This window comes from Plectropomus leopardus, chromosome 8 (assembly GCF_008729295.1).
Source record: "Plectropomus leopardus isolate mb chromosome 8, YSFRI_Pleo_2.0, whole genome shotgun sequence".
Lineage (NCBI taxonomy): Eukaryota > Metazoa > Chordata > Actinopteri > Perciformes > Serranidae > Plectropomus > Plectropomus leopardus.
Window position 1 is genome coordinate 22,412,909 of NC_056470.1, and position 14,313 is coordinate 22,427,221.

General features: G+C 39.7%; 1 protein-coding gene and 1 long non-coding RNA gene across 2 annotated transcripts in view; both read left to right on the forward strand.

Annotated features, from left to right (window-relative positions):
• Positions 1-5,122, forward strand: part of LOC121946585 — a 37,476-nt gene extending 32,354 nt beyond the window's left edge. Inside the window, exons 3-4 of the long non-coding RNA XR_006106032.1 lie at positions 2,224-2,320; positions 5,012-5,122. This is a non-coding gene — a long non-coding RNA (uncharacterized LOC121946585). The remainder of the gene's footprint in view (positions 1-2,223; positions 2,321-5,011) is intronic.
• A 2,303-nt stretch (positions 5,123-7,425) lies between these two features.
• On the forward strand, positions 7,426-8,911 carry bhlhe23 (basic helix-loop-helix family, member e23). Its single transcript, XM_042492496.1, has one exon. It carries the CDS (start codon positions 7,648-7,650, stop codon positions 8,329-8,331), a length of 684 nt encoding a protein of 227 aa, XP_042348430.1. The 5' UTR covers positions 7,426-7,647; the 3' UTR covers positions 8,332-8,911.
• The last annotated feature ends 5,402 nt before the right edge of the window (positions 8,912-14,313 follow it).

The window sequence follows — 14,313 nt, forward strand, 5'->3', positions numbered from 1 at the left end:
GGTTTGGGGTAAAAAGAGCAAAGACGAGTAAAGAGTGGGTACATTGTTTACTTATTTCGGCTTGGCTTGTGATGAAACGTGGGTGCAATGTACAATGCACAAAGTACAATGTGTGCCGCGTAAACACTTCCTTTGATGCTTGATGCTAAACATTTGCTCCGCCGTCGTCAGCGAGCCTCCCACCATACACCAACACTGTACCCACCATTTCAAATGACTGCCAAGACTGGCTGAATTAAACATGTACCACACCAGTCTTCATCTTTCTCATGTAACTTTCTGTGTATTCTAAGATGAAGCAAATGGTTTGGATTGGGTGGAAAGGCTTTTGCAAAGCAGACTTTGTGCAGTCTCTGTGATTGGGCAGGTACGGTGCATGCCGTCCTGTGATTTGTGTCTGCGGTGGGATTTTGGAGACTTTGGGTTGGGCGCTTGAGGTCGAATGAGTGTGAGCGCTTGGGTTTGTTTCGTCCTTTTGTGGGTGCCTGTGTGAAAAGCATCGTGATTGGAGCAATGAATGAAATCAAGCGCTGTGATTGGATTCGAGGAAAACTAGATTCCAGCGCAGCAGAAGGGTGTCATGGCTGCCAGGTCCCTGTAGGTCTGCACTGTAAATCCACACATTAATCAGAGCCGGCAGGGAGAGATCAAAGGAGCCTGTTCCATCTTTACTCAGAGCAGCACTTTGATGTGTGTGTGAGAGAGAGGAGGGGGAAAGAGCGGGAGAGAAGGAGTGTATGTATGAGAAAGGGGGAGAGAGTCAGACAGAGAAATTAGGATATGAGAGATAGCCTGGAGAGAAAACCCTCGTGTGTTTGGATCCTGCTGGGTCTTAAGATAAAACATATTAGCAATTATCATGACCTGGTGCAACTTCGACTATCAACATCAGTCAACACTAAAACATGTTCTTATAAGATGCTCTCATTGCACTGCCTCCACAGGAAAATCAACAGTGACAGCATAAGCTTGACATTTGAGAGTACAGTACGGCTCTGCATGCATGCACTTATGCACACATTTGTGCACACATGTATTGTTCCTGTCAAAAATGACAGCGCCGCCAAATTTTCAGCCATACAAAATACTTTTCTGCCCCACGGTGGTCTTCTCCTGTCACTGCAATGCAAACTCTCCCCAAATGTGGTGGGCCACCATTGTATGGCAGCTGAGCCTGCAGTTGCTATGGTGACGTCCAGCCGCAGCACAGGCTTTTAAAGCATCATGTATTATTAGTTGGTGTGTTGACACTTTTGCGTTTCTTCCATTCTCTGTGAATCAGAAGCTTTTAGTGCTCAGTCCCCACTGGAAAAAGGTGATGACTGTAGTGCTGTCATTTGAACACTAGGGGATGTGATCACAACTTGCCATTACTGCTTGCACAGGGAATTTTTCCTGCTGTAGATCAGTGGTTGATTGAGCTTGAGAACATTTTCTTAAAACAGACTTCCAGAGGGTGTAGACATTTAGAATTGTCTTGTCTGCATCTCCTTTACAAATTGCTTGCGTTGTTGTGCCATAGTTAGACTAACCTGATTATTGCATAAAATCAAGATATACACTGAAAATAATAAGCATAACTAAATAAGCAAAAAAAAAAAAGAGATCAGGTCATACTATTTTATTTAATGACTGATGTACACCTAGAGAGCCATACTTTAGCATTTCAACTATTTGTATGTGACAAGGCACGGGCTTTTCTGCCATCTGCTGGCCAAATTATAGAACACTGTCCTGTGGGTAAAAAAAAAAAAAATCATCACTCAGTGAAGAAAACTCTTTGCTGCAGTAGACTGAAACTTTGCCTCCTCCTTTGAGATCAAACCACCTATACAGAGGAGCCTGAAAACACCCCTACAGTTGAAACATATCTGAATATAAATCTGTCAATGTCAAAGGTCCGGTGTGTAGGATTTAGGGGGATATATTGGCAGAAATGTAATATTATATAGTATGTATGTTTTATTTGGTGTATAATCACCTGAAAATAAGAATAATTGTGTTTTCGTTACCTTAGAATGATCCATTGATATCTGCATAGGGAGCAGGTCCTTGTCTACAGAGTCTGCTGTGTTGTACTGCCATGTTTCTACAAAAAAAAAAAAAAAAACTGAGCACACATTAGCAGGTGCTGGGCTAGCGGCATGTTTCAGACATGCCAAACAACATGGGAGAAATACTGACTTGTAACATGAAACTGTTTTACTCTGTGTGTTTTTACAGGTTTTAATCAGTGGGTCAGTTTGTTTGCAGAGGATGAGACCCCTGCGGACACTTCAGATCCTGGTATAAATATCCTGAACATAGGATCAGAAATAAGGTGAGCACACTTAAACAGGCGCTGGGCTCATGGCCAGTCTCCGACATTACATTCAGCTCAGTTCAGTTCAGCTTTATTGTCATTTTTGCTGTACATTTGTGTGCAGAGCAGAATGAGAGAGTGTTTGTCAAGCATCTCAGGTGCAAAATACAAAAATCGTAATTATGCAAAAAAAGGCATTGGAGAAACAGATTTGTAACGTAAAATTGCTTTATTCAGTGTTTTTGCCAGGTTATACACCATGTCCATTTATATGTGAGAGAAAGAGAGAGACCCCTTAAGATAATTCCCCTCCACTAAAAACCTCCTGCACAATGAATACTAAAAAAACTTCAACTGCAAGAAGTTTTAGCTGGTTGCAAGCTGCAATCCTCACCACTAGATGCCAGTAAATCCCTCTAAATCTTACACACTTACACACTAGACCTTTAAATAGTGCCCATATACATTCTTTCAGATCTAAATATTATTTTCCTTTCTGATGAGGGAAACCTCATCAGAAAGGAAGTACATAAGGTCAAGTACATAATGCACAAATCAAACATTCTTGAGACACACAATGAAATGTTTCAAGATGGCATGAGTTTAGCAAGCATATTGTAAAATTTTGTCTGATACTTGCTGATGTCAAAGGCCACAGGTTGTGTATGTAAAAAGTAGCTTCAACCTGCAACTTTCAGTCTACAGAAAATCTTGAAGCAGGGTTGTATTGTTTCCTCGGCTGTTTCATTTGAGATAATAGGGCAGAGGAGTAATTGATGAAATTAACTATGGCTAAATCCATTTAGCTGCCTCAGTTTCAGGGCCCTAATATTGTGCATGCTGGCTCACTGTCACAGCTTACTGGAACACTTGTACAGAACAGAGCCAATGCTAATGTTATTATTAACAGCGGAGCTTTTCCTGCAATGACAAATCAAAATGTTGTGAAAAAGGCCGTCTGACTTTTTTATAGAGTGAAGTTTGTGTTTATAGACTGAAATAGGTTTCACATGCTTTTACACCAGAGTTTTATTTCATTAAATTAGGTTGTTCTTAGTGGTGTTATTGAATGGGATTTTTTTCTTAGTCACTAAAATTGTGTGTTCTGGTTTTACGTTATGTTGGTTTGGTTATTTTTGCGTAATTCAAACCTTAGCTGCCATGCACCTGTTTTGTTTTGTTTTGATTTTGTTGTTATTGATCGCTCCTGTATGAGTGCATTCATCTTGTGTTGCTTTTCTTAGGGAATCAATGCCACATTTTTATGTTCTTGCTTGGTGTTTTTCTGCTATCTGGTTCACAGCACGACTGTATTCAGTACTGAAAAACACACACGAACGCAGAGAAATTATATTCAATACACTGAAATGCATTCAGTACAAATGTTACTGATAATTAGAGTCCATTACACTCATTAAAACATTTGACCACTAAAAAGGTATGTGGCACAGGAGGGACTGAGTCATTCTTTTGCAAGTCACAAGTGTGACGCAAGTCTTTGTACTCAAGTTCCATGTGAAATTCCAAGTCCTAAACTTTGAGTCCTTAAAAAGTCATAATGTGCTTTTAAACAAATATAATGCCAATTTATTAAACAACAGAATCACGATATATTAAATTTACAAAAAAAAGCCTTTTAAGATTTGTGTTTATTTGATGAAAACAAGTTTGTTGGAAGTTGTTGCATCTCCGTCTGTATTTTTCTACCCATGCGTTTTGCAGACTGCAAAATACCACCGCTTAATTTTTGTATGAAAAATAATAAATTTGGTTTAAAAAAAATTTAAAAATCAAATTGGGCTTCAGTAACATAACATTCGTTCTTCTTGTTTCTTTCTTGCAACTTGACTGGATGCTGCTGACTTGTTTCAAACAAAGTGGATCTGCACAATTAGGTATCGACTCGCTTTGAATAAAAAGTGTTAATTGTTAGTTGATTCAGGAAATGGAGAAAAATTAACTGATTCATGGCACATTTTTTAAACAACATACTTTTTGATCTTTGGGCTTGGGGGAGAATTATCAGAATTTTCAGGTGATAAGGCTCCAAGTAAAGAGAATTATTGATGCTAAAGATGTAGTTTAATTACAAGCCTTCTTTGATTTTTGCCGAGTCTAAAGTCATCCAATTCTTGACTCAAGTCCACACCTCTGGTATGTAGAATATATGTGTTGTACAGCAAGTATGAAAAGTATCCCATACAGACTTGGTTGGGTCACTGATTGTTTAACGATTCAAGCAACGACAACTTAGAATCTTGATCACACTGACAGCTGAACAGTTAGGTCATTATGAGCTAAACACCAATTAGGAGGATGTGTTAGTTTTTATGAAAGTCTGCTAATCACTATTTTATTTGTGGGTTTTTGAGGAAAAATAAAATGTAGCAGAGCACATGTAGTGCGAGTGAAAAAAGTGTACAAAAAACCCCCCAAAAAAACACAATTTGCATACAGGATAATATTTACATTAACTAGATTAAGAAATTAACAGCAAGAAACAAAGTTAAACAAATAACATAAACATTTACATAAATACACAAACATAAATAAGACTACACACATGCACACTATTGCTAACACTCTCAATAGAGGCAAACATATAAGTGGAAACACACACACACACACACACACACACAGAGGCACAAATACACTTGGGTATTTATTTATTCACACACTAATTCACTAATTTTTTTTTCTACCAAACAGATTGTCTTTGTAGTCCTCTGCGCCCTCTGTTTCTTAAGGAGGACCATCCCACCTTTTCAAATGAGATGTAACAGTATGATGTAATGGAGGGAGAAGCATGCATATGTACAGTATCACCATAATCAAGCACAGACATATTTGTAGGTTGCACAGTGGTCATATGATGTTAATCTGCACCCGTCCATACATTTCTATCTGTATATCATTCCTGTGTTTTTGTTGTTGCAAATATAATGAATAAAAAAAAACTCAGATTTAAAGTGAGCGCAGAGAAACTTTTCTATTTCAAGAGATGAATGTAAAAACAGCTTTCTGGTATCAAACTTTGCACAGTGAAGGTCAAACATTCAAATCAAGTAACAATGAGAAAAAAAACACATTTTGTACTTTTCTTAAGAAAAAAATCTTGATTTTAGAGCAGTATAAGAATACAATAAATTAAAAAATAACACCAGCAACAAATGCACAAAAAACTAACAATAACAAAAAAACAACACCTACAAAAACCAAAAACTGCATAAGCAGAAAACAAATGGTGTTTACCTCAGATCCACAAGGTGGCATCGTCACCCCAACATTTTACCCCTGAATATAGACCACAACCTGCAGAGAGGTAAACCTGCAGGAAGCCAGATGTGAAGTCGAGCTGAAGATTGTAATCACACACGAGGCATCATCATAGTGTAATTCTCTGTACTAAACACGGTGTGGCAGCCTTACCTTCTCCATTAAGTTTCATACTTGGGACACCTGTTTCTTTTCCTCAGGGGACCTTTTACTTCCAAAAAATATATCACTTGTTTGCAATGCCTGATTTGGATTCTTCTAAAAAACATCCACATGTTCATTAGGGCCGTAAAATTGCTAGAAAAGTTTACTCAGCTGTGAGGTCAGTTTTCTTGATGCATCTGGTATCACTATATTTTGCAGATGCAAAAGCTTGTAGGTTGTCTATATACTTCTGTCTTAATACATATTAAAAGCAGTTTATAGTGTTGATGAAATATGAGTAACTGAAGACAAAACTGAAGCTATTTGTCCTTCACTTTTTACTGACTGGCCTGTGTAAGGTGCTACATTACCTGCAAAGGTGACTATCTTGTCATTGAGTGTTTGGTGCCAATGCTGACTCCGCTTGCATGCAAGGTGGGAGGCGATCAGGGGCACTTTTTCTAGTATATGCTTATTGATCTGTCCAGAGCAGGCTGCAAACTATAAAATATATAGCACTCTTAATGTCTGTCACTGCCATCTCGTCTATTTACCACTGCTGTGCACATGCACATCACTAAAGCGAATAGTTTAAGTGTGTGTCAGGGAGGACACAGTGTGGAGGTCACATGTTCAAACCTCAGACCCTCCTTGTGAGGTTACTTCTGCACTGTAAAATCTGACAAGTTGATCTTGCTTAAAATAATCTTGGAAACCAATTGCCTTAAAACATGAAATTGATTATAATCTTAATCTTAATTTATGTTTACTTTATATCAAATTGTTAAGTTTACTCAAATTTTAGCTGTATTTTCTGTATTTGCAAAGTTGCTGATTTAACTTGATAATGATAAAGTGGATTTAGCAAATGGCAAAGTTAGAAGATCTACAAGTTCTGTTTTGTTAACATGTTTAAGAATATACAAATATGACAGATAGCACAGTAAACTTGTTGCTAAAGTTGCTAAAACTTGGAAAGATTGGTGCAATTAAACTTGTCATTTTTAGCTGCAACATCTTCACAGAATCAAGTACATATAATTAAATTTTAAGCAAATTCAGCAGTTAGATATGAAGTAAGCATAAAATAAGACTAATAGTTGTATTTACTCATTTTTCAGAGCAATCGGTTTCCTAGATTTATTTAAAGTAAAATCAACTTGTCAGATTTTACAGTGTGTTCCCCTTCTTGATCTCTCGTGTGCTTCTGATCTAGACAGACGTATTCTTCAGACAGGTGAGTACTTTTGTCCTCCTACCTGTCTGATGTGGGCTCATGTTGCTGGTGTGCATTTTGTAGCAAATGAAGATTACATTTCTCTAATTTTAAGTTTGTTTAAACGTTTTACAGCAAAACAGGTTTAAACATAAAACGTGGACAATACAGTAACAGCAGCGAGGCTGGGTAGGATGTCAGTTTGCGTTGCAATTATCACATTATGATTGAAATTGGGAGTAGACTCGCGCTCATCCCCGAGTTAATTAAAACGCCCCCCTGATTGGACGGGCAGATAATCCCGGCGGGCCTCGTGCTCCTACTAACTTGCGAGCAGGGCAGAGCGCGAGTCACAATCTGCCCAAGGCGAGGGAGGGCACGAGAGACGCGCGAGAGGAAACCGACCGTGCGAGTAGGGGGGACACGAGCGCTCCGATCTCAGTGAGCACAATTAGAGAAGTGTTGCTGAACGTGGGCTATGCGCGCAACAAGGGGGGAGCGCAGTGTACAGAGGAGGTGAACGCTCGTAGAGGCTCAGACTCACAGCCTCCTTTCTTGAAGAGTCACTGCGCTGACAGAGGAAAGAAAGGAGTGAAGAGAGGAACTCCTAGAAAACAGCAACTCTTGGAGAGAGCTGCGTGAGTACAGTTTTCAAAACAAAAGGTAGTGATAGAGAAACAAGTAGACTTTTGCTGGTCTGGAAGAGAAAATGAATGTCAGCGAAGAAAACCTGCTCAAGTCCATCAGCAACGACGCGCTCCTCGACCTGACGCAGCGCTACGGCCAATCAGCCTTCGGGTTCGGACCGGGCCACGGCGCAGGGAGCCCCGGTCGGTTCCCGCTCACACCGGCCACCGACTTCCTCTCCGGGCAGACCGCGAAGTCCAACGAGAGCGGCGGGGAGCACACGAGCGACGACGAGGACGGCTTCGACTCGCTGGAGAGCCGGAAGAGAGGCTCATCATTTGGGGACGACAAGTCAGGGGGGCCCCTCGCCAAAAAGTCCAAGGAGCAGCGGTCCCTGCGGCTCAGCATTAACGCCCGGGAGAGGAGGAGGATGCATGATCTGAACGACGCGCTGGACGGCCTGCGCGCTGTTATCCCCTACGCCCACAGCCCCTCGGTGAGAAAACTCTCCAAAATAGCCACTCTCCTCCTGGCCAAGAACTATATCCTCATGCAGGCGCAGGCTCTGGAGGAGATGAGGCGGCTGGTGGCGTATCTGAACCAGGGACAGACCATAACTTCACCAATCCCCACCGCCCTGGCGCCCTTTGGACAGGCTGCCGTCTACCCGTTCTCGGGCTCCGCACTCGCCACCTGTGCCGAAAAGTGCACCACTTATTCCGGGACACCGTCGAGTCTCTTCAAACACTGTAACGACAAGCCTTGATTTGGTTCAATTCTCTTTTTTTCCTGAACTTTTACCTTTACTGCACCCATGTCTCTCTCCCACTCTAGTTATTTTTAAATCATTCTGTGAAAAAAATAAAACTAGTCTAATGCATAAAATATGGTTAAGTAATTATACTGCAATGTTTCATCAGATTTACATAGAATAAACACATTGGGCCTTCTTATAACATGAAGTTGTCGCTCGTACTTTACACACACTGCAGGCCATGTCCAAAATATGAGTTTGGGTAAATTTAAAGTTATCAGCTCTTATTTGTAATCTATGCAACATTCAACGACATGAAAAGAAATGCCAAGAAATGCGACCTAATCTCACTTTTAGATTTATTAATCCAGCAATTTTGAAAGGACTTCCCTGGACTGACTGCTCTGTGGAGGAACACATGTGATGTTGGCTGATATATTTTCTGAGGCGATGTGTTGACAAGTTTGTTTTTTGATTTTTTTTTTAAGTTATTGCACATCTCACATGATTGTATTGTACATCTGTGAAAAAAATCACTTGCTCCAAGACCCGGCTATACTAATGGTTATATAATTACAGCCTATACATTGAAGAAGCGGTTTTGTTTTTTTTTCTTTTTGGTTGTGTTGCAACATGGATTTCATATATTGTTTATATGTCTTTATAATTAAAACACATATCTATGCTTGGACCCGGTTTGCTTCATTTCAGCAACATTTTTAGTCACATTAAGAACACATTTAATAGCGTAAAACGTCGTCGTATGCATTTCCAGCCACAAATGCATACGACTTATTGCTTTTTATAAAAGCTCATTTCAAACTTTTCTTTTTTATTATTATGTTAATTGCGTTAAATGTTATGGATTAGGATTTTCTTAAAACTAACCCACTTTTAACGTAAAATTGTTGTGATCTTAAAAAGGCTATATTTATCGCTACATAGGAAATTTAACCGTAAATTAAGCCGACAAAAAATATGCAAGTCAAATAGTCCTCTCACGCTGCTGAGATAATATCCACCTCTCACCCTCTGACTGGCCTTCCTAAAATCATGACTCGGCAACTTTTCTTTTCTTGCATGAGAGACCCTCTGACATGCGGAGCCGGGTCTAAACGCGCTCACAGGGGGCTGGTGGGGCCCGTTTGGCACGCAGCAGGGTCGGTGGCGCTGAGGGGAAGGGCGCAAGAGCCGCCCGGGGCACCCAGGACCTGTCTCTGGGTATTTGGGTGATTGCAGGCTTCCATGGCGGGCTCTTAGATTCTGGACAGCTATTAACACGATTTCAGCTGCTGTCTCCCTACTCCACTTAATTCAGTGAGCGTTAGAGGGCCAGTTTGCTTTTGCAGGTTTTGACTTGTGAGTGGATGCATTTAGAAAAGAATAATGTATGTATTTGTATTTCTGAAAACATATCTGTGTGTTTTCTTCTTCTGATGGCAGTAACCTTTACCTGGAAACTGACACCACTGTATCTTGGTCTACATTTGTCCACAGTGTTGGCTGGTGTTGATGCTTTATTGTTTGGGCTTAATCATTTTTATTTTATTTGGCATTATTTAACCAGGTTTGTCCCATTGAGATCAAAGATCTCGGTTACAACGGAGACGTGGCCAAGAAAAGCAGCAACACAGAGTTCTAACAACAACTAAAATTAACACAAAAACACACAGATATGAGTAAAATACAATAATCAGATAAAACAGACAGCCCCTACTCAACAGATTTCACCATGATTTTAAAATTATTCAGTGTTGAAGCTTACGATCATTCTGCAGATTATTCAATGCTGTAGGTGCAGAGAAACTAAAAGCATTTTTTTCCCAATTCACTTCTGACTTTGGGCACAAAAAGATGCAAAAAGTCCTGCAAATGAAGATTATAATTCACATATTTCAAATTCAAAAGTGAACATAAGTAAGTAGGAATTTTACCAACAATCACATTACATTTAAATGAAGGATTTTGTTCATATTGACATAAAGAGATGGCTTGATTACAGTATATGTTTACAGTATTTAAGCAGCAAGTTAACACCAGAAATTTGGAAATTATTGTCCATTATAATCCACATAATACTGAATTAGATTATGCTGGAGTTATATTGAGTTCTCAAACCAGTGATTTTTTTTCATCACTTCTAGTCTACAAAGTTTACGAATTAGCAGCATCTTTCATAATAATTTTTAAACATGCTAAATCAACATAAATGAATACTTTCAACCCTAGGTGGTTAGTTCAGTTTTATTTATAAAGCCCAATATCACAAATCAAAATTTGCCTCAGGGATCTTTACAGCATACAACATCCCTCTGTCCTTTGACCCTCACAGTAGATAAGATAAAACTTACCAACAAAAATATAAAACCTTTAACAGGAAAAGAATGGTAAAACCTCAGGAAGAGCAACTGAGGAGGGATCCCTCTTCCAGTATGGATTGATGTGAAATAAATGTCATGTGGTGCTCTTTCTTTATCATCATATCAGCATTAATTTGGCGCTGTAAGACAAACTATGTAGAATACATTATATGTAGTTCAGGGCCAGTGTATTAATGCGAGTCACACAGTGACTAAGTGATCCACCCCAGTCTCTCGTACAATTTAGCTGCATGTCACAACAACAGGCCACCCATGGCATCTTAAATTGGCCCTCTGATGACACATGTCTCGTCTGAGGCCCCTCGACACAGTCAGGGCAGCGGGGATGAAATGTGACAAATGCTGCCGATGATGTGAGGGATCGGGGCCCTGCGCTCCATCAGTCCCCGCACAGCCTAATTGCCATCAATGAGATGGTTGTCTTTTTTTTTTTTTTTTCACGGACAGTTGGGTGGTCATTTTCCCTCTCTATAGGTCTTTAATGTAGAGCTGCTGAAATATATGTTTTACTGTGTCACCTTATTATCTTAATGGCCATCAGGGTGCAGAGTGCTAGTGTGTCATTTAGCTTGTAGGCTGAATCTATACATAAAGACAGATCTGTCACATGATATAGTGTTCCCTGACCCTATTGCCTACCAGCAATGGATAGTGTGTTCTTAAAATTATAGATCATCTTTCCCTGCAATGAGATAGATATGTAGTTTCGGGATGTGTGCGTCTTTGTGTAATTTGCCTTTTTCTAGATGACCACTTGCAGAGTATTGAAATATTATTAAATAAGTGGTAAAGCATACCCAGTGTATTTATGTTACTCTGTGTAATGTGTGTGTTTAGTGCACACTGGAATTGATGATAGAAAGAGGCAATTTCTCATTTTTATTTTTTATTTTTAAATGAATACACAATTTATGTCTATTTTTGCATTTGCATTCTACAACAGCATAAAATGAAGCTGGTCAGAAACACAATTAATTGTGTTTCCACAGAGCCAAAACACAACACAAAGACTAAAACAAACATACAAGAGGATGATTTTTAGTAATGCGATCAGAATTGTATAAACACATTCAAATTTTGGATGCAACAAAGCAAACAGATCAGTGCCTCAGTATGCCCTGGGCATGCCCCTGCAGAAAGTCTGCCATGTGTGGCAAGATGTAAAAAACAAAAACACCAAGTGAGCCCGTCTGAAACACTTAAAACGGCTGCAATAATTAAAAAAATGTCTTTAAAATTATGATTGAGAACATATATGATGCAGTATAAAGAAAAAGACAATTATGCACATTTAAAATATATGATGAAAATATCTCAGTGGCATCTAATTGATTTGTTGTATGAAGACACATTTAGACTGTTCGTGTATCCCTCATCAAAACACATTCTTAGTCAGGTGGTGTATTGCAAATAAACATAATTTTATCTGTAGTTATGATGTCATTTTATAGTTGTATAAAGTTGTATATTGTCTCTGCTGTTTGTCGCATGCAAGTTTTTATAAAAAACAAAAAAAGTCAATGTAATTCAAAATGTTTAAAATGTGAATACAAGGACATTTAAATTACTACAAGTGTATTTTACTACATTGTCTTTCACTGTCTTTTATACACCTGCCCACCGGAGGAATTATCGCTGTTGACATATAATGTAATGAATGCATCAACTATATTATAGTGTGAGATAAACCATCTATTAAATGTTTATACACTGTTTTTAAAAGCTTAACAGGAGGTTTGGAGTGGTATTAGTATTGGCCTTTTTATTGGTATTAAAAAGGATAAAATATATCAGATATAGTAACATTACTAAGAATATCTTTATGCTTATTCTTACCTATTGTCTGCTGTTGACAGAGTCTTTATGCAGACGAACACACAGCAGTACAGTCAGTGCACCAGCACTCTCACGACAGCCCAGTGTGGTGCAGGAGTACGGACAGACTGTGTGATGTCTGTAAACATTTGTGTTTGCTCTCAGTGGGATAGAAAGGGAGTGATTTCATTAGCATGGCTCGGAGCTTTGAGGTATGTTTGTGTGCTTTTCTCCAACCCGATGGTATAGTACTAAAACCATATGCCCTTAAGTGCGTACCTCTGCCTAATGCATCTGACAGCGCTGTTTTCTCTAATTAAGTTCTCTCTATGTGCAAGCTCATGTGTCTGATGCACATTGTAGCACTTCATCACACACATACACACAGACTGTACTTACAACAGGGGGCCTTGAAGGAAAATGAACATACTTCAACTCTGATTATGCTTACAGTGGGGGATAAAGGGGCTTTATAAAACATTTGATTTTTTTCTTTTATTAAAATTTGCTCACAGAAGCACAGTTGTGGCTTTAGAAGCCAAGTGGCATGGAAAATTTGGATGTTTCCTGCAGGTTCATGATGGGGTGAGGAGGTGAGATAAACAATAGGACTAAAAAAGTGTGTGTGAGGTGGTATAAAAAGAGAGCGTTGAGAAAGAGATGGTGCCTCAGTGTTTTTGTGCCGGCGGTGGCACTGTAAGGACCCCCCACCCACCCATCACCCATGGACCCCCTAACTTCTCTGCTCTGCTATGACATCACACTCTGTCGTCCCTCGCAGCCCCGCCTTGTCGGAAGCAATGAGTGGGTGAGTCAGTTGGTTCCGAGGAGCCATGTGATTCGGGGCGACGTTGCTGCGAGTGCAGCGGGATGGGCCGGGGCCCTTCATTCGATAATCAGACGTCTAAAGGGGGGTGGAGAGGAGGATGTCTGTTTGTATGTGTCTGTGTGTTTTGTGCATTGTGTGTATGTGTGTTTTGTGCTTATAAGGCCACAAACCCTCGAAACATGGCAGTCAGGCAAAGCGTTTTGCTTATCGCCACAAGGCACCTGACACCACGCATGGTAGACTCAGACAGTGTGGCAGGGGCCAAATTAGGCCTGGTGGGAGGGAGCAAAGATGGAGATGGCGGAGCGGCTGTTGAATATAATATCCTATTCAGGACCACAGTGGCTCATCATCTCTTATAGGTTCACTTTGTAAGTCTGGAGATCCTAGAGTGTATGAATGATGGACGCAGCTATAGTGAAGTCACCAGTTAGTCTTGTAGACTGCTGTTTTGAAGCCTTAAGTTTGGCATTTCGGCTGTTGCCATCTTGTTTTCTTGGAGCCAGGATTAATAATATTTGAATAAGAGGTTGAATGAATGAGATTCAAGTGGCCATTTGATTTATTGCAGTATTTGACATTGCCACATTGGCTTCATTTTTTGAGCCTCAGAGGTTTTTGCTTGATAAATCTCATGATGGTCTAGTTTTGTTGCAACACTTCCACTTTGCTGCAGGAATGAGTCCAACAACCAAAAAATGAATTAGCATTTTAGCATTCCTGGTTATCTTGTTTCAAGGTCAGTGTTTTTGTTTTGTTTTGTTTTGTGGTTGGATGTCTAAAATAAGGTTTGTGATTTACATTAGGTTGAGAGACATTCACGTTTTGTTCCATAACATAAAATAAGTCAGTAAATACCCCGCTCATATATTTTGAAGACTTTATGGGTCTTAGGCCCAGTCAAGACTGAAGATTTGCGACAGATGAGTTGAAACTTGCAGTGAGCTGGTCTGCAACATTCTGAAAATT